General features: G+C 40.0%; 1 protein-coding gene across 1 annotated transcript; it reads left to right on the top strand.

The window, feature by feature from the left end:
• Positions 1–818: 818 nt before the first annotated feature.
• MYOC (myocilin) lies at positions 819–22,157 on the top strand. The gene is made up of 4 exons (XM_088482170.1): positions 819–1,491; positions 15,194–15,268; positions 17,335–17,463; positions 19,104–22,157. The coding sequence occupies exons 1-4, from the start codon at positions 954–956 to the stop codon at positions 19,889–19,891; spliced, it is 1,530 nt and encodes a 509-aa protein (XP_088338296.1). The 5' UTR covers positions 819–953; the 3' UTR covers positions 19,892–22,157.
• The last annotated feature ends 1,540 nt before the right edge of the window (positions 22,158–23,697 follow it).

The following is a 23,697-nucleotide window of genomic DNA, read 5'->3' as shown; positions in this document are numbered from 1 at the left end:
CAGTGACTGGCTGGCACACGCGCACTGCAACACATATGCATGCGCAGATGGGCGACTATCGGCCATAGCGTACGATCGCGGCTTAGCGACGGGGTCTGAATCAGACCCTCTGTAGACACAATTCCAGCTTCACGCCCTCACTAAACTTAACATTCATGTATATGGCCTTTTACCTCCTAAATACGCCCATTTAGCTACAAGCAGAGTTTAGACTGAGATGCACATGACTCTGAAATGCCTGTAGATGCATACGCTGGGCTATGTACGTAGGATGTGCAGTGATATAAACTGCAGGATCCATATGCTAAAAAGGACTTGCGTGCATCAATGCATCATCCTCATTGCCTGCAATTACATTTATTATTTTTATGTTGTTAACTTTCATTCTGGCAAAAGAAGTCACTTGTCTGAAAATAAAATAGTATTTCATTAAGTAATGATTAAAATAAATGAATGTAAAGTAGAGGCATTCAAAAAATCCATCTAATCACTGGTAATAAATAATAATGATAACTTAAAATACTAATGATTTAGTAACTTAACTCTTGCTGCTGGATTGTCAGCAATATTATAACAGGCTGTTTAAGTTTGTATGTTGATTTAGCTTTCTTCAGAGCAGTGAACACTAAATAGCAAGAGGCTGCAATATGAGCTGACTTCAGGCATGGTGACACTCCACAGTGCAGACACAGGAGTCTGGAAGATTCTTGTCATTTTATCTATCCCCCTCTTCAAGGCACGCCTCCACCCCATCCCTTGCCCAACCTCACTGTATAAAGGAGATGGTGTGGTGAGAAGCCCAATACAGAACAACTTGGATTAGTTTACTGGAGGTAATAGCCATTCGTTTTCATTTATCTCTTTATCTCTGCACCTTCAGAGACTTTTATCACAGTTAATTTTTACTTTTAAACTCCCTTATAAAGTACCAACATACTCCACAGTGCTGCACCATGGGGTCATTTACCCTTCATGTTATGATGTCACTTGCATTTTGCATGGTGCTAGGCAGTCCCCAACTTCGAAGAGCCAATGACCGTCAAGGACAATGTACCTATACCTTCACAGTTCCCAGTCCAAGGGAAGGCAGCTGTACCGAACCTGGAGAAGCAATGACTTCTGTAAGGGAACTGCAACGTGAAAATACTGCCCGTAGCCAAGAGATGGATACTTTAAAAACTAGGCTGAGTTTGTTGGAGAAGGTGGTGAACAGGTACTTAGGAGGCGAAGGAGCAGGACAAGCAACTTCTTCACCCCAAGACTGGACAGAGACTCAGAGGCAGTTGGAGAAGCTTAGACTGGAAAAGGATGAATGGGAAGGTCAGCGGGGCAGTCTGGAGATGGCTTATTCTGATCTGCTGAAGGAGAAGTCTTCTTTGGAAGAGGAAAAGCAGAGGTTGAATGAGAGACTAGAAAAGGTGCAGCAAGAGCAATGCCCCCAAGTTGCTGAGGTATCTAGGGGTAGAGATCAGCAGGTATCACCAAGACAAGGTAAGTCTGAAAAAGACATACATTAAAATTAGTATAGATGCAACTTCTGTTGGAATTGTGTAACACTATAAAAGTCAAAGAAATATGAGGGAACGTGGGAAAAAGTAAATAGTTAAATATTTAATGCCAAAATGTGATTTTTTGCTAAATGTTGGCTAAACATTTTCCTTAAGCTAAAAAAGAGGCAGGGAGAGCAAACAGGTCTTCTGTAAGCCAGAGGTTCCCAAATGCATTCCTCAAGGCACCCCAACAGTTTGGGTTTTGGAGATATTCATGGTTGAGCACAGGAGGTTAAATCAAATTGACTATGATACTAATTAAGTCACGTGTGCTCAAGCATGGATATCCTTAAAACTTGGACTGTTAGGGTGCCTTGAGGACCGAGTAACTTCTGCTGTAAGCTGTTAGAGGTGACACACAACCACAGGCTACTGACTAAATGTCAGAAATGAATGTTCTGGTTTTAATTTAAACCTTATAAATACTCTGCACAGTTGTGAATTAGTTTTTCACAAAAATAGAAAATATATTCTGTTTTACAGGCAGGGGGTCCTGTAACACATACTTATCGATTTAAATGGAATTCACCAACAGACGGGATCCAGGCGGTCAGAATCCCGATGCCTGGATCCCGACAGGGTTAACATATGGGCACTTGGAGGTTAGTATGAATGACGCAGTGCTGTTACACGCGCCATAATTTGGCGGATCATGCAGTGTGTGCGGCGCGCACAATGTATAGTTACATCGCTGGGTCGCACCATCGTATGGTCTGTACTCAGCTTTACACTCTCCAGAGTTTTGATTACAGAAATATTTAGGGGTTTATAGGTCGTTTTCAAAGCCGACAATTTATGTTGTTGTTTTTTTTGCAGGATTTAAAGCGATAATAATATTAAATGCAAAACCAGGAATATTATCTACCAATCTCTTCTTTGTTAAAATTACTTTATACCACTTGTGTTATGTTTTAAAAATACATTAGTAAAGCATTGACTTAAGGTGCCCATCCACTAGACGATTGAGTTGAGCGATTGAACGATAACGATCGTTCAATCGTTTGCTATTATGTCTAAAACGATCAGCGATGCACGTGCCCGCTGGTCGTTTAGACATCTATCATCGTGCAAACATGCTTGTCAACCTGACGATAACGTTGAGCATGTTTGCAGATGATTGATGAGCCTGCACTGAACGACTGCTCATTCAGTGCAGGCTCATCACAGACTGCTCGTTCAGTGCAGGCTCATCACAGACTGACAAACGACTGCACGATTACAATGCAGTAATCATGCAGTCGTTTTCATGTCTGCTAGTGGATGGGCAGCTTAAAAGTGCTGCCAGGTAATGTGATTGCCCAAGACGCCTATTCTCATGAATTAGACTAATTTATTTGCATCAATGATTGTTAAACACACAGTTGTGGCAACAAATATTATCAAAAGGTTACAATGCAATTTAAAAAAACAAAAAAGTTAAAGTTCCTATCAAGTTTTAAATGTAAAGGATATTATTATTAATATTTATAAAGAATTGCCTGTATATTTGTATATGCATGGGTTCTGTGGCTGATTAAAACCAGGAGATACACAGGCTTGAAATCAGCGAGCCTCAGGACCTGTGTAATTCATGAGTGTCCCACTTTAAAGGGATAGTATGGTAAGCCATTATATACTGTATAAACTCATGGCAAACTTTTACAATGAACAGTCACACCAGTGAACTAAAATATCACTTTTCCACCCTACATATTATCCTTCTTCTCTGTACATTGGGTGTACATACTGTATGTGTGTATATATATATATATATATATATATATATATATACATACAATGCTAATGGAATCTGCAAGTGACTGTGCTGAGTGTTATTGATACACTTTTACTATTGTTATTGTTTGTAGAATTTAAAATGTTCATTTTTGCATTAACCTCAAAGTAGCTTTGTCTGCATCAATCAACATATTTATGCTAGAGGAAATAATTTCAGTTTAGTTTTAGACATAGTTTGTCAACCTCGTATTCAACATGCGGCCCTCCAGCAGTATAAGCAAAACTGTGGCATGACATGCTGGGATGTATAGTTCCACAGCAGCTAGAGGACCGCATATTGAATACCCCTGTGGACGTATTTGTGTTTATTCTGTTTCTGTACATGATTTGCGAATGACTTGTTATACCCACTATCTGACTCTGGATGGGCTTTCATCTTTTATATTTAATACTTTCTCTTTGTAAGGATAACATCCCTCCTTTATGTATGGATCAAAATTGGCATCTGTACAGTAGCAGGGGATTCCTAAGTTTCTAGTGTTTGTCCCTGTACATTTTTCACAATGGACCTTTTTCCCCAATTATGCATGATTACATGGGTTTTCATCCTTCACACTTATAGGCTAACATTTAAGATGAAAATGTAAACACCTGCCAACACTGTATCTTGTAGTTTAGTAGTAATGTCCTAGGTGTGTTTAGAGATTGGTGCATACACATACTTTCCAACTTTACCTCTATTGGACTCCAAGTTCCTTTTTTTTAGACAATACACTAAAATTAGTTTTGAGGCTATTCGAAAAAAACAATGAGTCTTTTTTATTCTTACATTTAAGTTAATAGCAATATTGTTGTGCTAAATGTGAATTTGGGGATCTAGAGCCTTTTCTATTTTTTTTCAAAATAAATTTAAAAATAAATAAATGAAATGAAAGTACAATTTATCTTGTGTCCATAGAAATGTGCAAGCATCACAACAGGGTTTTAAATACTGGTGAGCAGATATCACATCTTATTATACACAGTTACAAGAAAAACAGTACATAAACATGTTGTAGAGACGAAGTGACCCGATTACATCAGGTAAGCAGCACATCTCTCGAGTGCCCCTTCCTCTCCCCTCCCTTCCGTCTCCTCCATCTCACCTCACTCCAAAGTGGCCCGGAGGTAGGGCAGGCAGGTGGTGTTCTCAGTGATCCACCTGTGAATCTTTTTAAATGTGTCAGGGATGAATATACCTGTGTACCTGCTAGGTGACCTGGAAAACATGACCTGTTTGGGGTCCCAAGGACCAAGTTTGAGAACCACTGCTCTAGACCATGACCTTATCGTACTGGGTAAAGACTAGTCCTCCTTGGCCACTCGCTAATTTAGTAGGCCAATCACAAAACCTGGGAGTATATTTAAAAATGGTCAATTACAATCGATTTTAATCTATTTCAGATCGATGATGTGTTTCTGGGGATAAATTGCACATTTACTAACACTTAAAAAAACAACAAAAATGGTATGTTAGTAAATGTGTGATTTAGTCCAGAAACACAACATCGATTTAGATCAGTTTAAAATCGATTGAAATCAACCTTTTGTAAATATACCTCCTGGACTTCTATGGGAATGAAAACTGTCAGTGATATGTAGAGATGCTCGAAACATTTTTAAAAGTGATTCTCGAACCTGGTTTGTTGAATTAGCTGTAAAGATTGAAAATCCACCAGAAATCCTCAAACTTTTGATAGTTTTAAAGGTTTAGCTTCAATTAAAGCAAGGTAAACAGGTTTGACACGTGCATGAATTGTTTTCAGTATGTTTGAGCTGGATTGATCATGACCAATCGGATTTGAACATGGATGTTAAGTTTCCCTATGTGAACAGTGAACCTCAAAACTCAAATGCAAATGGTGAACCTCAAACGCAAACAAATGTCATGTTTGCTGTTCGAACATAAACATTGTTACAAATATCATAAAAAGTTGCCAATTAAGCTCGAACAGGTGACATTTTATAACTGCAAGAAGAAAACTATAAAGCTCAAAATTGAATGGGTAAACTGAAGATTGCAACATGAACATGTACAAAATCCTTTAACTGCCCAAACCCTAGCAAATTTTACCTGTTCAAATTATCTGAGCATTTGTAGTGGTATCCCATTATCACTATAGGGGCAAAACAAACAAGTTTAACTTAATGATATTGTAAATAGACTATATGAGACAATGCACAATCAGATAACTAGGTATCCATGCTTAGCCATGCAGGTGTAAACATAATAGCCAAGCAAATTGGAAGAAAAGAGGGATATGATTATTTTTGTCCTCCAAAAAAGTGACTGTGCTGTTATACTTCATGTGCATATCTCCAAACATGAAAAAATATGCACTGGCTTTACTGTTCCCCTATGAAACATGAAATGTATGAGCAGATTTGTTCCTACTTACAATTACTGAGATGGATATAATGCTGGCAGAAAACATAAAATGCTATTAGTGGGAATGTGTTTTTTATTCTGCTTGTACTTTTATGTGCTATGCTCTATTTCCCCAGTTTGTGATGCTGCAGAATGTTGTGGTGTCTTATTAATAGACAAATATTATTAATAAACTATAATAATAGTAAATGGCTGTGGCACTACCACAGAGCACAGAAAGTTGGGAGTAAAACAATAATTTCTTATAGGTGGTATTTACCTAATGCCTAGAGCCAGTGCTGGCAACTATTTTCTGGACTGAATGAATATTTATGACAATGCAGCCAACAATTCACAACTTTGGGAATTCTTGACCATAAACTGCCTCTGTGGTGTAGCAGTTCCTAGTGAATTGACACATGGCTGCTTCCACTATGTGTAGGTGACAAGTGCACATTAAAAGGCCAATTTAGGCCCTCATTTACTAACGAGTTTTATCACCAAAACGAGTGATAAATGTCACTGTGTATGATAAATGGTGCTCCAGCCAATCAGCTCCCAACTGTCATTTTTCTAACAGTTGACAGTTGGGAGCTGATTGGCTGGAGCACCATTTATCATACACAGTGAAATTTATCACTTATTTTGGTGATAAAACTCGTTAGTAAATGAGGCCCTAAAATGCATGCAAGTCACGTTACACATTTTTCCACTAGTTACAGTAGGCTGATTGTGCTCACATCTTCATAGGCTGCCTCTGTCAGTTAACGTGCAGACGCCTTATGGAATGGGTCCTGGCCAGGGGCTGGCTGGCAACTTTTAGCCTGGGGGCAAGTACAGATCACCGGCCCATCCTTAAATGGTGTTCCTAGCTCCAGAAGCTCCCCTTTTGTGTCTCCATCCCCAGCAGACTCCCTAGTGTCCCCAGACAATCCCTGAAGCCCCCCTTCTGTGTCCCCAACCCCAGAAGCCCCCCTTCTGTGTGCCCAGCCAGCCCCAGGTGCAACCCTTCTGTCTGCCCAGCCAGGCCCCCTTCAATTTCCCCAGCCAGTCCCAGCAGCCCCCTTCTATGTCTCCCACTCCTCAGCCAGCCCCAGCCTTTTATATCCCCACTCCCCAGCCAGCCCCAGCCTTTTATGTCCCCACTCCCCAGCCAGCCCCAGCCTTTTATGTCCTCACTCCCCAGCCAGCCCCAGCCTTTTATGTCCTCACTCCCCAGCCAGCCCCAGCCTTTTATGCCCCCACTACCCAGCCAGCCCCCTTCTATTTCTCCCACTCTTCAGCCAGCCCCAACCTTCTATGTCCCCAACTCCCCAGCCAGCCCCAGGACCCCTGCCTTTTATGTTCCCACTCCCCAGCCAGCCCCAGCAGGGCCCCTTCGAATGTCCCCACTCCCTGGCCAACACCCTCCTCCTCTTACCTTGTTACTCACGCAGCTCCTCTACTCTGTCCTGTCTCTAGAGCGGCGCGGCGTGACATAAGAGCATCACAAGCGCCGGGTCTTTCAAAGAAAAAAAAAGAAACTTTATTGCAAGTGCCAGCATACATACAAACAGCAGCTGCACTGTCAGGGGAGGGCTTGATAGCAGCAGCCTCATCCTTGTGGTGGCTGGCCATGCAGCTGCCATAGAAGCAGTTAAAAAAATACCTCCTAAATGACAGGAGGGGCACGTGCCTGAGTGCCCCCCCTGAATCCGCCACTGGCTCTCACCTAACCGCGGGGATGATCACCTGCGGAGCCTCCAACACATTGAGAAATCAGTGCCTTTATACTGGGGGCTTGGTGTAGGCGTGTCAGCATCCATGAGTGCCGCTCCGCGCACACCACGCCCCCTGTCTGGCAGCCTTGATCTCCAAGTTTGTTTAGGCTCAGCAGGCGATTCCACCCTCCTCCTGCTGCTTGGCGTTCTCAGGCTGTCAGCTGTGACTCACTGAGCATTGAGCACAGCCACAGACAGCAGTCTTCAGTTGTGATACGGCCGCCTATGCGCGGCAGTATCACAGTCTTTTTTTACTACGTTTTTGTGTAGGAGGCGGCCCAGGACACTAGGCGACAGTGCGGCCCGGGGGCACATGGCACTCTGCCCCCCGGCCCAGCCCACCCCTGGTCCCAGCAGCATCTGCATATAATTGACTCTGCCCCCAAAGATCAAAAGGTCTATTTATCAATTTCCCCAAAATATCCCAGTTTATTATCATTACTTATTGCCACATATAACAGCAAAAGTAAAAAACTCTGAGTACCTATTTATCAATATTTTCTTGAAGGGACAGTGGCACCAATAAGAGGCCATCCGGAGAATATATGTGGATCACCTACTGCACATGAGCAAGTATATGCTGCCAGAGAGGGATCTGAAGATAGCGATGTATATATATATATATATATATATATATATATATATACAAGTTTAGGGTCGCACTTACATCATAACTGCAGTCAACATCACTGGGGTACATCCAGGACTTGGGGTCCATAAATACAGAACAGGAAAAAAGGAGCACTCACCAGAATTTTTCTTAAGGATGTAACAGGTTTAATCCAGATCAAGCAGATAAATTAGGCTGGAAGAAAGGTATCCCAACGTTTTGGTCCATATAGGACCATCTTCAGGAGGCACAACCACACAACAGTATACACCAGGGCAAATAGCCCACCCAAAAGCCAGCATCTTTGTATATATACAATCCAGATATCCGGCACTCAATAATTGTCAATGTCTACTTCACCGCGTTGCCAGCATAAACGTGTCTAGTGTGGACTTGCTGTAACTAGAAAATTTAATATGTGCGGCATTCAGAGGCTTCAATAATACTCGAGACAGATTACTTCCTGTGGTCAACATTTCAATGACATAGCCTATATATATTTATATATGAATAAATCATCCTTATCATCATGCTAATGTAAACTCAGTCTTCACTGTAGTTGTCAGGGCTTGGTGCTGCTATAGCTGTCTCTTCATGTCACTTCTCCATCTACCTTAGAGGCAGGTGAGTCTCCTTGCAGGAGCCTGGTATTCTCATCAACATTCCAGGAGAATAGGCAGCTATGATGAAGGTAAACTAAAAATAGAACATGCATTTGGCATCCCTCAAACCACACTAATTCGTATTCTAGAATAGCTGTTGTTGAACTACAAGTGTAAGCATGTACTGCCAGATAGCAAGTTGCATTGACTTGGGGTCCGACAGTTTGATATCTACAGATTAACAGCTCCTATGCAATCTTTTTCTTTTACCACCACTTGACCCCTTGAGATTATGTCTGAAAGAGCATGACCTGCTTCCCAGTCTTATTTAAGTGACAACTTACAGTATTCATTAGGTTACAAGGACTGGTAACATGACACAAGACATAGCTAAAGAGTTCCTAGTATCTGGTGTCAGTATTTATGGCCTTTGATAATGAAAATATAAATTCCTTGCAGGTTGTCACAGGATTGCACAAGACTCATTCATATTTTATTTATACTCCAATAGTAAATGTTGTGTGGTAACAGGACAGAGATCTGAAACGTAATTCATCATGTTTAATTCCAAACATCCTAAACAGTTTTTGACAGCTTTCTTATACTTCAGCCAGTAATATGAATACACTAGAAAAGAGGATACATATACATATATACAGTCAGGTCCATAAATATTGGGACATTGACAGAATTTTTATATTTTGGCTTCTATTCACCACCACAATGGCTTTGAAATTAAGCAAATAAGATGTGATTTAACTGCAGACTTTCAGATTTAATTTGAGGGTAATTACATCCAAATCAGGTGTAGGAATTACAACGGTTTCTATATGTGCCTCTCACTTTTTAAGAGGCCAAAAGTAATGGGACAAACTAAACAATCCTAAATCTAACTTTCACTTTTCAATACTTTGTTGCAAATCCTTTGCAGGCAATTACAGCCTGAAGTCTGGAACGCATAGACATCACCATTCGCTGGGTTTCATCCCTGGTGATGCTCTGCCAGGCCTCTACTGCAAATGTCTTCAGTTCCTGCTTGTTCTTGGGGCATTTTCCCTTCAGTTTTGTCTTCATCAAGTGAAATGCATGCTCAATCGGATTCAGGTCAGGGGATTGACTTGGCCATTGCATAACATTCCACTTTTTAGCTTAAAAAAACTCTTTGGTTGCTTTTGCAGTATGCTTCGGGTCATTGTCCATCTGCACTGTGAAGCGCCGTCCAATGAGTTCTGAAGCATTTGACTGAATATGAGCATATAATATTGCCCGAAACACTTCAGAATTCATTCTGCTGCTTTTGTCAGCAGTCACATCATCAATAAATACAAGGCAGCCAGTTCCATTGGCAGCCATACATGCCCACGCCATGACACTACCATCACCATGCTTCACTGATGAGGTGGTATGTTTTGGATCATGAGCAGTTCCTTTCCTTCTCCATACTCTTCTCTTCCCATCACTCTGGTACAATATGATCTTTGTCTCATCTGTCCATAGGATGTTGTTCCAGAACTGTAATGGCTTTTTTAGATGTTGTTTGGCAAACTCTAATCTGGTCTTCCTGTTTTTGTGGCTCACCAATGGTTTGCATCTTGTGGTGAACCCTCTATATTAACTCTTGTGAAGTCTTCTCTTGATTGTTGACTTTGACACATATACACTTACCTCCTGGAGAGTGTTCTTGATTTGGCCAACTGTTGTGAAGGGGTTTTTCTTCACCAGGGAAATAATTCTTCTGTCATCCACCACAGTTGTTTTCCATGGTCTTCCGGGTCTTTTGGTGTTGCTGAGCTCTCTGGTGCGTTCTTTCTTTTTAAGAATGTTCCAAACAGTTGATTTGGCCACACCTAATGTTTTTGCTATCTCTCTGATGGGTTTGTGTTGATTTTTAAGGCTAATGATGGCTTGCTTCACTGATAGTGACAGCTCTTTGGATCTCATATTGAGAGTCGACAGCAACTGATTCCAAATGCAAATGTCACACCTAGAATCAACTCCAGACCTTTTACCTGCTTAATTGATAATGAAATAACGAGGGAATAGCCCACACCTGTCCATGAAATAGCTTTTGAGTTGATAGTCCCATTACTTTTGGCCCCTTAAAAAGTGGGAGGCACATATTGAAACCATTGTAATTCCTACACCGTTCACCCGATTTGGATGTAATTACCCTCAAATTAAATCTGAAAGTCTGCAGTTAAAGCACATCTTGTTTGTTTCATTTCAAAACCATTGTGGTGGTGAATAGAGGCCAAAATATGAAAATTCTGTCAATGTCCCAATATTTATGGACCTGACTGTATTTGTTTCTGCATGGGTACACAGTTGTCTGATCGCTTATTTAGAATATTGTGAAGTTTGCCTTTATCTATATTAAGGAGTTTTGTGACAATACTGTGCACAAAACAGCATATAGTTTATAATAATATATAATAAATATAATATTTAATAGTTTATAATAATATATAATAATATATAATAAGCAAAAGCGTGTCTGTCTGTCTGTCTTTTTATCCTGTATGCACGGCCAGAGTTTTGGACCTAGCTCCACCAAATTTGGCATGGTGGTGTAGTTTGACCAGGATTAGGTTTTTGCCTAAGTTTTAAAGTCGTCTGAGCCCCACACAGTCACACAATCGCTAAAAATTGAGACACACTTAACATGCACAGGTTCCAGTACTGGCTCCAGTGGAAATTGGCAGTCTGTCAAAAAACCGTACAAAAGTATCCTTCTAACCTCAGTCTGAGTAAACTTGATAACTCATGCAACTTCATATTAAATCCAGAGCCTCTGTGTTTGCATGCATGGGCATAACTACAACTTTGAGGGCCCCATAGCAAGATCTTAAAAGTCACCCCCCCCACGCAGAGGTATAAAGAAACCCACATACATTTGCCCCCACATAGAGCCCATTCAGGTAATGCCACACAGTAGTACCCCTTATACACATTATGCCATGCAGTAGTAGTGCCCTTTAAACATGCCACACAGTAATGCCCTTACACATTATACCACACATAATGCCCTTTACAGATTATGTCACATAGGAGTGCCCCAAATAACACATTATTCCACACAACAGTAATGCCCCTTACACATTATGCCCCCAGCGACTCACCTCCCCATGTCCCTCCAGCAGCCTCTATGTGGCATTGTATCATCTTACTGAACATTGGTCATCTAAGTAACCCTCAGGTTAGTCAGGATGTTTTCACACTGTCAGGGCCAGTGTAGCCTTGTCGGAAGACGCAGACCAGGCTTCTGCACTCCTACAAAATGGGACTGATGCCCTTCCTTTTGTAAAAATGACCCCTTCCCACCCCCAATCAACTGCAGACTGTCCCTCACCATTCTGTCTAAAGCTGCACTGCGTCTGATGATGCTGGGCCTGATTTGCACATGCGCAGTACAGCGCCTGTGCATGCGCAGATTAACAAACATCGGAGATGTATGTAAACTATTGGGTTTGTCTACATCTCTGAACTAGGCCCTGTGTACATACTCACTAGAAGTGAATAAGAGTGGTACAGCATTCTGAATTTATTTTTCATCCAGTTAATGATTCAATAAATCTCTATTGATGTGTGATGATGTAGAGGGGTAGCTAGGGTAGCGGTGCAGAAAGCCTGCTGCAGTGCAGGTATAGTCAGGCACTTGCTACAGCCACTCATTTCACCTTCAGGATACCGATGACACCCCGGTTGACGGTGCTGGAACACAGGTCGGATGTGGACAGTGAAAGCTGAAACTCCTGCTCATGGACCCTGCAAGGAAAATACGCTCTGAACCAGGATGACCTCCACTGGGATAGGTGAATGGTCATCATTGGCACTTTTATCCTCAGTCTGGTTACAGCTACGTGCCAAGCATGAGGGTGCAACCCAAAAAAAAATGTCCAAAGAGGAAATGGGAAGGGATAACGCACAATGCACACAACACGAATTGTGCTTACTGATTTTACACTATACACCTTTATGGAGGACTGGTCCCAGTCTTTGCTCATGTAGTACACTATGCCAAAGCCCAGCCACACAGCTCTGCTAGACTGACTTGACTTCATTAGCGTGTACCAACTACCCCCTCCTGGCTACTCCTTAGCTCCTCAGGCCCTAGCTCTGATTGGATTGGGGGAACAACAACAAGAAAACATGGTTGTAGTGTACTTCTTACATCCTTTCTCTAACTTCCCTAAAACAATGATAGCGTAGCCCAATTCAAAATTTACACACAATACAAGGCAATGTAGATGAGATAAACAACACAGTACAATGCAGGTTATACATATGAGTAGAAGGCAATGCAGATGAGATACAGAATACAGTACAATGTTATGGGGCCTAGTGCTGCTGCATGGGGGGACAAGGTAATAGGGCCTAGTGACCTTGGTGCCTTGGTCTATTTCTGCCTAATGGGGGAACAATGCTATAGGACCTAGAGCTCTTTGTGAGGCTGCATGAGCCAATATTAACTACAAAGACTAGTGCCCTTGCGCCACTGCCTAGTGCCACCTGACGTGGGAGGGTCTAAATGATTGTCCAATAGGGCCTAATACCCTTCCTGTGCGGTCCCCCTGCATTTCATATTGCCTGGTGGGAGCCCTCACTAAAGGTCTGGGGCCTATTGCCTGCCTAATGAGGGCAAAGTGATGGGACCTAATGCCCCCTTCTGCCTACCAGCCTAGTGCCTCCCTGCAGTTCCCCAGGCCTAGTGCCTGCTGGTACCACGGGCTTTGTGCCTGAACCCTGGTGATCTAGCAGTGGTGGCACGCCTGGCCTTACCTGCTCCGTAGTTTTTGGCTAAACCAGACCTCAGGTCTTTCTGCACTCTTCACCTGGGGAGCAGTGGCCGGCGTTAGTTCTTTTGCATCACGCACTGCTCTCTTAGTACTTCCAGCCTCTCCGCTGACCCCACTTCCAGTGGGCGATGTCGGTTTTAATCTCTTTTGTAATGACTGACATCCTCCAGGGCTTCCGGAGTCTTCTTTCCTCTTGTTTCTTCCGGAGCTCGATTTCTAGATAATGTTGCCTATAGTTCCCCTAGAATGCCAGCTCTCACAGGCAGGACCCTCCACCCTTTTGGTTTTCTCCCTTCACTATCCTTATCTATAGTGTGCTCCCACTTACAGTCAGCGACTCTGATCCTTTCTGTGCACCCTCCCAGGGCACTGGGTCATTGAGTGCTACTATTATTAACTGTCACTCAATTAATAGCTGTCTAATCACCTGACTTTCCACTTATACTTTGTGTTTGATAATACTGCATTGTTTGTGTGTATCATTGTAATTATTCTCTGTGTGGCACTATGCACACTTGGTAACACCATATAAATGAATGATAATAAAAATAAAAAAAGTGCCACCCAGAAAACTGTTATTAATACAGAAATGGATACAAGCTGTAAGCTAGTGATTGTGAGACAAGAATTAGGGGTAAGCCGCCACTTCTCAGTGGGTTGGAGCAGACAATTTAAAGCAGCATTTACATGCAGTGTAAAGCTGTTCTTTACACTGAATGTAAGTGCCGCCTTAAATTTATATTAATAGTAGGGAGATAAGTAATATTTTTATAAAGGTCACCTGTCACTTCTGCTCATCAAAACCTTTAGAACAAAAAAACTAAACCCAGTATTTTTTATCTCGTTGCCTAATGATGTTACATATAAAACATTTCTTTAAAAATATGTACAGAAAGGCTTCTAGTACATCCCAGCAGTTCCAGCCACTACCCAGTCAGTTTGAAGCACCACCATTATTCTCACTATGCTTTCAGATACAAACATCTCATGTGTTTTGTAAAATTTCCTGTACTATTACTTTATCTGCTCCACTTCCCTTTCCAGCTGTGGTAGAAATGATTTGCTTTCTTATCAGACATTTGCATGGAGAGGCGCAGGATAGGAGGGCGATGGGAGGGTAAGGTGGAAGGCACCTAAAATGGACCACTTATAAACCAGACAACATTTCCACATTTAATACCCTTACCACAACATAGTCAAAGAAACTTTTGTGGTCAAATTGAGATTAGTGTCCTTTTAATATTATAGCCACATACAGTGGAGACACCCATTTTGTTGCAGGAACTAATAAACAGGTAAATGTAGAACTGCCCATCATCTATGTCTGGCTGTTCCTTATGCTGGACATACATTATAGAATTATCTGTCAGATATCTGACCAATCTGGCTGGTTGGAATGAAAACCTGGTAATGGATGGGAGCAAATGACAATTGACCATTTGCTCACAAATACTGGAAAACAGACAAAAATTGTCGTTCAGACAAATTGGTTAAAACACACGAATTTAATAGTTTTTGTCCGTTTTCCAGTGTTTAAGACCATATGATCGACTGTCATTTGCCAGGTTTTCATTCCAACCAGCCATATTGGACAGATATCTGACAGATAATTGTATAGTGTATGCCCAGCATTAGTGATGTCATTGGATCCCACCACTGTCAGTGTGTGACAGGTCTGCCACAATAAGGACAATGTTTATGAATTCATCGGGGGTTCTAATTTCTTCATGGTTTTTGTTCCTATTTCTACAGCATCTTCAGCCCCTAGCAGCCATGGAAGTGGAATCAGAACATCCTCATTAGCAGCAAAAGATGGAGCAAGAGATTGTAAGAAAATCTGTATTGGCTGGGGGCAATTTAATATTAAATAGTAAATTATAAAATACCTTGAAACTGTATTGCGGAAGTAAAATATGTCAGTAGGAGAAATGAGACATCACACATTTCTGCTGTGTATTGAATACAATTGTGTCCACAGACCAATTTTGTACCATACCAAAGGGAATAGCCAACTACATCATAATACACCTGAAAAAAATCAGTGCAGACATAGCTTAAGAGAGACAAAAAAAAATAGTATCATTATTATTATTATAATTTAGTAAACATTGCAGGAAAGTATAAGGATCTAATAAATGAAAGAAGCCCAAAGGTATATTGTTTTAGCTTATTGTAGAGTGAGCTACTGTACTTACATTACTGATTCTATGGGGGAAATGCACAAGAACTAATAAATGAAAGAAGCCCAAAGATATATTGTTTTAGCTTATTGTAGAGTGAGCTACTGTACTTACATTACAGAGTCTATGGGGGAAATGCACAAGAACTAATAAATGAAAGAAGCCCAAAGGTATATTGTTTTAGCTTATTGTAGAGTGAGCTACTGTACTTACATTACTGATTCTATGGGGAAAATGCTCAAGAACTAATAAATGAAAGAAGTCCAAAGATATTGTTTTAGCTTATTGTAGAGTGAGCTACTGTACTTACATTACTGAGTCTATGGGGGAAATGCACAAGAACTAATAAATGAAAGAAACCCAAAGATATATTGTTTTAGCTTCTTGTAGAGTGAGCTACTGTACTTACATTACATTACTGATTCTATGGGGGAAATGCACAAGAACTAATAAATGAAAGAAGTCCAAAGGTATATTGTTTTAGCTTATTGTAGAGTGAGCTACTGTACTTACATTACTGAGTCTATGGGGGAAATGCACAAGAACTAATAAATGAAAGAAGTCCAAAGGTATATTGTTTTAGCTTATTGTAGAGTGAGCTACTGTACTTACATTACATTACTGAGTCTATGGGGGCAATGCACAAGAACTAATAAATGAAAGAAGCCCAAAGGTATATTGTTTTAGCTTATTGTAGAGTGAGCTACTGTACTTACATTACTGATTCTATGGGGGAAATGCACAAGAACTAATAAATGAAAGAAGCCCAAAGATATATTGTTTTAGCTTATTGTAGAGTGAGGTACTGTACTTACATTACATTACTGAGTCTATGGGGGCAATGCACAAGAACTAATAAATGAAAGAAGCCCAAAGGTATATTGTTTTAGCTTATTGTAGAGTGAGGTACTGTACTTACATTACATTACTGAGTCTATGGGGCAATGCACAAGAACTAATAAATGAAAGAAGCCCAAAGATATATTGTTTTTGCTTATTGTAGAGTGAGCTACTGTACTTACATTACTGAGTCTATGGGGGAAATGCTCAAGAACTAATAAATGAAAGAAACCCAAAGATATATTGTTTTAGCTTCTTGTAGAGTGAGCTACTGTACTTACATTACTGAGTCTATGGGGGCAATGCACAAGAACTAATAAATGAAAGAAGTCCAAAGATATATTGTTTTAGCTTATTGTAGAGTGAGCTACTGTACTTACATTACATTACTGAGTCTATGGGGGAAATGCACAAGAACTAATAAATGAAAGAAGCCCAAAGGTATATTGTTTTAGCTTCTTGTAGAGTGAAGTACTGTACTTACATTACTGATTCTATGGGGAAATGCACAAGAACTAATAAATGAAAGAAGCCCAAAGGTATATTGTTTTAGCTTCTTGTAGAGTGAGGTACTGTACTTATATTACTGATTTTATGGGGAAATGCACACACATTCTAAAGAGTGGACAAGTGGAGAAGTTAACCATAGTAACTAATCAGCTTCTAGCTAACATTTATCAAGAATGTTCTATAAAATGATAGGTAGAAGCTGATTGGTTGCTATGGGTAGTTTTTCCACTTCTCAACTCTTTTGCAGGTTTGATACATCACCGACTATGTTCCATATGCACAAATTGTACTATGTCTCTTTTTGCAGACTGGTAATATCATTTGTCTTATTTTATTATCTTTTTTTCTTTTTACATTTTCTAGCATCTAGATGGGAAGCAGATGGGGTGGGATACCAGGAGCTGAAATCAGAGCTGACAGCACTTCCAGCTTCCAGAATGATCCCGGAAAGCCATTCCGCACTGCAAAGTTCAGAGAACATGGGGACAGCTGGTAGGAATCAATTTTCTTTATGTTTTTTCTTTAGTGCTTGTGTCAGAAAAGCAAGCCAAATGTTTGGGCACATACATAACCACTCCACCCTTGGATCTCTTGAATATTCCATTATCATTTCCTAAATGACTATTAAAATGAAACTAATTGGTGTTACTGTGAGAATGAATACGTAACAGTGTGAAGTGTGATTAACTCAGAAGAACCTGAGAAATTATTTGTCATGCATAGAATGTCTCAGAAAGCTCCAAAGGGAATATCAAAGTCTGCCAGATCCTGGTTTCAGCAGAAATGGTTCACTGGAAGGGATAGATTGAGCGCTAATATGTACTTGCGTTATTGTGAAGTGTAAAATAAAAGTGGGTACAAAGGAGCAAAAATAGGAGGACTAAGAGAGATAAACATAAAATGAAATAAAAATCAAATAAATAAAGTTAAAACCAAATTAAACAATGAAAGTAAATAAAATAGAAATAAAACTCCAGCACCAATGTTTATACTCTTTTTGAAAAAAGGAGGGCTGTAGCCAGAATGAATAGCGGTAAAACTTTCCCTATCACTCACCCTACCTGGTCCGGGTTATTCAAACTGACACTGCAGTCCTCCATGTGCCGGCTGAGTTTTTGGATGCCGCGAGTTGTGAGGCTGCGGCAGCTGTCGATGACGACAGAGGCCGCGTGCCGCTTGATTGTTCTTAGCATTATTCGGTTTTGGCTTTGGCTTGCCCGGATGTGTCCAAGACTTTTCATAGCACTCGGCTACTTTTCATGGAAAACATCTCAAGAACAGGTAGTGGCGGGTGACTTTGCAGCCATCATCATGGTTTATGCAAGTGTAGAGTGATTTAAAAGTTTTACACAAGTTTTTCACTATAAATAATGATCAACTAACTTAATTAGTTAGCCTTGAAAAACTAGCCAAGTGCTATGAAATGCGTTGGCCACATCCGGGCAAGCCAAAGCCAAAACCGAATAACGCTAAGAACAATCAAGCGCGACTCAGCCTCTGGCGTCATCGACAGCCGCCGCAGTCGCACTACACGTTGCATCCAAGAACTCAGCCGGCATGGGGAGGACTGCAGCATCAGTCTGAATAACTCAGACCAGGTAGGATGAGTGATAGGGAAAGTTTTACCGCAATCGATTCTGGATACAGCCCACCTTATTTTCTAAAAGAGTGTAAATATTGGTGCTGGAGTTTTATTTCTATTTTATTTACTTTTATTGTTTCATTTGGTTTTAACTTTATTTTATTTTTATTTAATTTTAGGTTATTTTATTTTATTTTTATCCCTCTCTTAGTCCTCCTCTTATTTTTGCTCCTTCGTACCCACTTTTATTTTACACTTCACAATAACACAAGTGCATATTAGCGTTCAATCTATCCCTTCCAGTTAACTATCATTATTGAGCAGCTCTTTTCATTCTAACTAGAAATGGTTCACTGTAATTCTCATTAACAAACATGGGCCAGTAACTGGGACATCATAAAAAATATTGTATTTAATTTACACAATTCTTAAAGATAAAATTATGCAATGTTTTTTTATGTTGTCTAGAGTTTTTTTTTAATTATTGCAATTCATATATTTATAAACAGTTCAAAATATAACACGTGCCTGTAACAACTCTTTCTTTCAGGAACTTGTGGTGAACTTACATGGGTTGGAGAACCTACTACTTACCGAAAGGCAGATAACATTGCTGGAAAATATGGAGTTTGGATGAGGGACCCTGAACCAGCATCTCCATTTTCTCGGGACACCATTTGGAGAATTAATACTGTAGGAGCAGATATACGGCAGGTTTTTGAGTATGAGAATCTTGACCAGTTAGTTCAAGGTTATCCAGCCAAAGTCTATGTTGTTCCTCGTTCCATGGAAAGCACCGGCTCTGTGGTCTACAAAGGCTCTCTATACTATATTCGTAGAAAATCTAGAATACTAGTGAAGTATGACTTCAGGACAGAGACCATTGCAATTCAGAAGGAGCTTCCCAATGCTGGGTATCATGGTCAATATCCTTATTCTTGGGGAGGCTACACAGATATTGACCTGGCTGTAGATGAGATGGGTTTGTGGGTTATATATAGTACAGAAAAGGCTAAAGGTTCTATAGTCATATCACAACTAGATCTGAAAACCTTAGAAGTAAAGCAAAGTTGGGACACCACCATTCGCAAACAGTCCGTGGCAAACGCATTCATGGCCTGTGGCACACTGTACACTGTAGGAAGCTACTCTTCCCCAAACACCACTATCAACTTTGCTTATGACACACGGACAAATGTCCAGAAGCAAATTGGCATCTCATTTCAGAATCGCTATGGCTATAACAGTATGGTGGATTACAACCCTACTGAAAAGAGACTCTATGGTTGGGATAATTATCATATGGTGGCCTACGATGTGAGGCTTTCCAAAATGTGAGGAGACACAGGAACATAGTCGCATATGTGAAAAGGGCAGGGTGGGATGACTGCCAGAATGTATGGGGTACATAAGAAGGGAGGGGTCAGCTTTGCCAAACTTAGGAAGCCAAAAACTAAGAGGAACTACCTCTCATGCTCTGTCTCCAAATATTATCTGTGCTTTAGCCACGTGAAACATTCTCTCATGCCGCAAGATACCATATACTCACTGCAATACAGGGGGATAACAGATGCTTTGCATTATTATCTTGTATAATAGGGAACCCTATTGGACATGCATGCACAGGATATCATTGATCCCAGTTTAAGAAAGACAAGTTTGATAGGAAAAGAGCCCAATATTCTGTTAACCCATTGAAAAAAGTGGTTACAATTTTCAGATTAGGAACAGACTATTGAAGGCATAATAAGACATGAAGGGGATGTTGACTGAATACTAACTTCGCTTAGTATTTATTACAAAGGAAAGAAAGACAAAGTGTAAAGATTTAGTGAAAATTACACTGAAATAACAAAGAGACAATAGTATTGAGAAGTAAAGCTGCAAATAAACACCAGACAGATGTGTGATTTCATTGGCTAGCAATTTGGTTGCATGAAGAGATTCTCAGGGGGGGGGGGGAATTAATTGTATCACACTGCTCGCAGCTCACATCTAAAGTGATAGGAGCTATTCAATTGTTTATGCTAATGCTGAGGTGGCAAGCAGAAATATGCGAAAAGTCTGGCTTTTGGACGCCCAAACTGCGCGCCCAATGGGTTTAGCTGATTTACGCGTCTAAACACGCTGCATCTGGGCGCAACATGCGCTTTAAGTAATTGGTGCCCGCAGCACTTGCGCTCATTAGCATAATCAATTGAATATTGCCCGTCAGGCACCCATTACTGATGGTCATGACAAAACAATTCAATTCCCCCCTCACATTTAATAAATTTGAAAAATGAGATAATGTAGCAGTATACTAGTGCTGCTATTTATATTGTATATACAGACAGGCGGAACACAAGAGCACGATGGGTTGTTACATTAATTCTCCCCTCCTGAGTTTGTTTCTTTTAGATTATTGACACAATCTGGTGACCTCCAAACGAATGTCGAAGCACTCAGCAATAACCCTGTCTGTGTCATTTTATTTCAGTGGCATCTGATTAAGCACTATATCTGCAATAGAGACCTTGTACAACTGACATCTGTTCTCCCCATTTAATATGATCCATATCACACATAGGCCAAATAAGACTTTTGATCAAACAAATGATACACTCCTCCTTTAGCTAGAAAGAGTTTTTTTTCTTTCATTTCGCAGTTAGATCCACTTCGGTCTATAGCAGATAGTGCTAAAATCTGTATAGCAAACAATTTGCCGATAAAGTTTTTTTATGTCTAATTGCAGTTTTAATAAATCAGTATTTTTCTTATAAGGGTTCTTTAGTCCAATAAAATGTTGTTCTACCCCTGGCAATGGGTCCTTCATTTACTGAATGCTGGTGGCCATCTGTGTAGTAATTATTATTCCTATAGAAAAGCAAGAGGAAGCTAGTGCAGAACATAGCCACTACAGACATATGTATACAAAGTGCACTGCAAATAGAATATAGGACTTCCAGAATGTAATTCTTATTCTACTTTATTTGGTAACTGAAATATGTAAAACAGAAAATGAATATATCTCTCTATTATAATGAAATTATTAAATGGTTAAATTAATTAACCCTTTTCAGTGTATACATTAGAATGTCAGCTCTCACGAGCAGGGCCCTCTACCCTCTTGTGCTTCTCCTTACTTGTACTTTTATCTACTCCTTACTCCGCACTAGGGTACCTAAAACTTATGTCCGGTTATTTGAGTGTTATAATTGCTAATGCAGCAATGTATATAGACCTTGTCCTTGTCCTGCATTGTATTCTATTGTACTGTAAGTCACTGGTTTCTTGTTCACCTATTTGTTTATGTACTATGTAAGGCACTGCGGAACACTTGCGACACCAAATAAATAAAGGACGATAATAATAATAATAAAAAGCACCCATTCTGAAAAGGTTAAAGTTCCTTATAGAAGCAGCATACACTGTGTAAATGTACATTCCACTTTAAAGTTAAATAGTTACCATGGTGAGTTTCAAACCAACAGATTTTTCAACATTTTTATTATTCTGATTTAGTTATATTTGTTTGACTATTGCTCTATTAAACTTGCTCAAATGTTATGGAATCCTTAAATCATTTTACATTTAAAAAATTGCAATTGTTGCAAATGTGAGAAACATGTATATTTTAAAACAATAAATAAAAATATTTTCTAAAAGTTGGTTTTAAAAATGAGAGTTTTCATTGAACGTCTTGTTTAAACATAATTGTAGCTATAAGTTTATACATCTTAATAAATAACTACAAAATATAAGGCACTTTTTTTGGGGGGGGGGGGGGGGTTACTAGCAGATTCTGTAAATTGCATTCTCATAGAAAGGAAGATCTGGGACCCAGCATGTTCCATTATCCATTATTCCACCATAAAACATGCAACTGGAGCCTGTGGACCTTAAGAAACTGGGGACACATGTCTTGTTTGCTCAGGCTGACTATGGGCCCAATACTTCAAATGTTCCACTAATTAGTTTTTTTCTCGCTGGTACAAAATACTGTGGATGGATTTCTAAGCTCGGTGCCAATCTTGAAAGCAGAGGTGCCAGCACAGGTGCAGAATTGTAGCAGAGAGATAAAGGGGAACAGTTTGGCCACAGCAAATGTTGTTTTTCCCATCTATTTCACCTATTTTTGAGCAACTTTTACTGGAAAACATATTTTGTTTTACAGACTTGGCTGACAGTGTCTGCAGGGGTGCCATAGTTTACCCTATAATGGAAGGAGCTGGGTAGTGTTGACTAATAATTAATAGAAGAAAATTGATTCAAGTGTGATTCAAGTAATATGCATCGTAAGAGGCAAATATTGTACACTTCTGAAATCAGCAATAAATCTAAAAACAAGGTGACTGCCACCAATTTGCTTGTTTGTATTAATAAAATTAAACATTTTAAACCAATATCCGAAGTTCCGCTGCCCCCTGAAACTATGCGCCTAGATACCTCAGGTTGTATTATTATAGTCACCTCTGCTCGTATCTGATTAGCATTCAGCATGATTCACTGCATGGTTGAACAGGACTTAAGCTACAATGTATAGTAACATGCACACAAAATATGCTATGGGTCTAAAACACACAACAATATTTGCAAATTGTTTGTTATCATCTCTATACTATTATTAGAGATGTGCGTGGTTTTGGATATATGCCATGATTGTGTTTTGGTTTTGCCAAAACCACCCTCACACGGTTAAGGTTTGGATCTGCACTTTTTTTTTTTAATTTATAAAAGCAGCTAAAATAATGTAATTTGTTCATACAGTATTATTAACCTCAATAACATTGATTTTCCAGCCATTTCCAGTCAATTTTGACCACCTCACATATTGTTCACCGATATTGGCCAAAGGCTGGCTGGCTAAACTGAGCAACAGAGCAGCGGCACAAACACACACCAGTTTAAAAGAATATAGCACATCAATGAAACATTGCAGTACAGCAGTGGCAGACAGCATGGCAATTTAATAAACTTTGCAACTCCATAGAAAAAATGTTTTCATTAATCAAGAACTAGATAAGAGGCTCTTGGGCAAAACAGGGAAATGGAGGTGGAGTATGCATGTAGTGAAATAGAGGTAAACAATGAATCGATTGATTAAGAAAATTTGAGGCGTGGCCTTGATTTACAGCAACTGAGAAAAGGACATAAAAGAAAAC

Source organism: Taudactylus pleione, unplaced genomic scaffold, assembly GCF_031769625.1.
Source record: "Taudactylus pleione unplaced genomic scaffold, aTauple2 ptg000017l, whole genome shotgun sequence".
Taxonomy (NCBI): domain Eukaryota; kingdom Metazoa; phylum Chordata; class Amphibia; order Anura; family Myobatrachidae; genus Taudactylus; species Taudactylus pleione.
The sequence above is the reverse complement of the archived record's forward strand: the minus strand, read 5'-3'. Positions and strand labels throughout refer to the sequence as shown.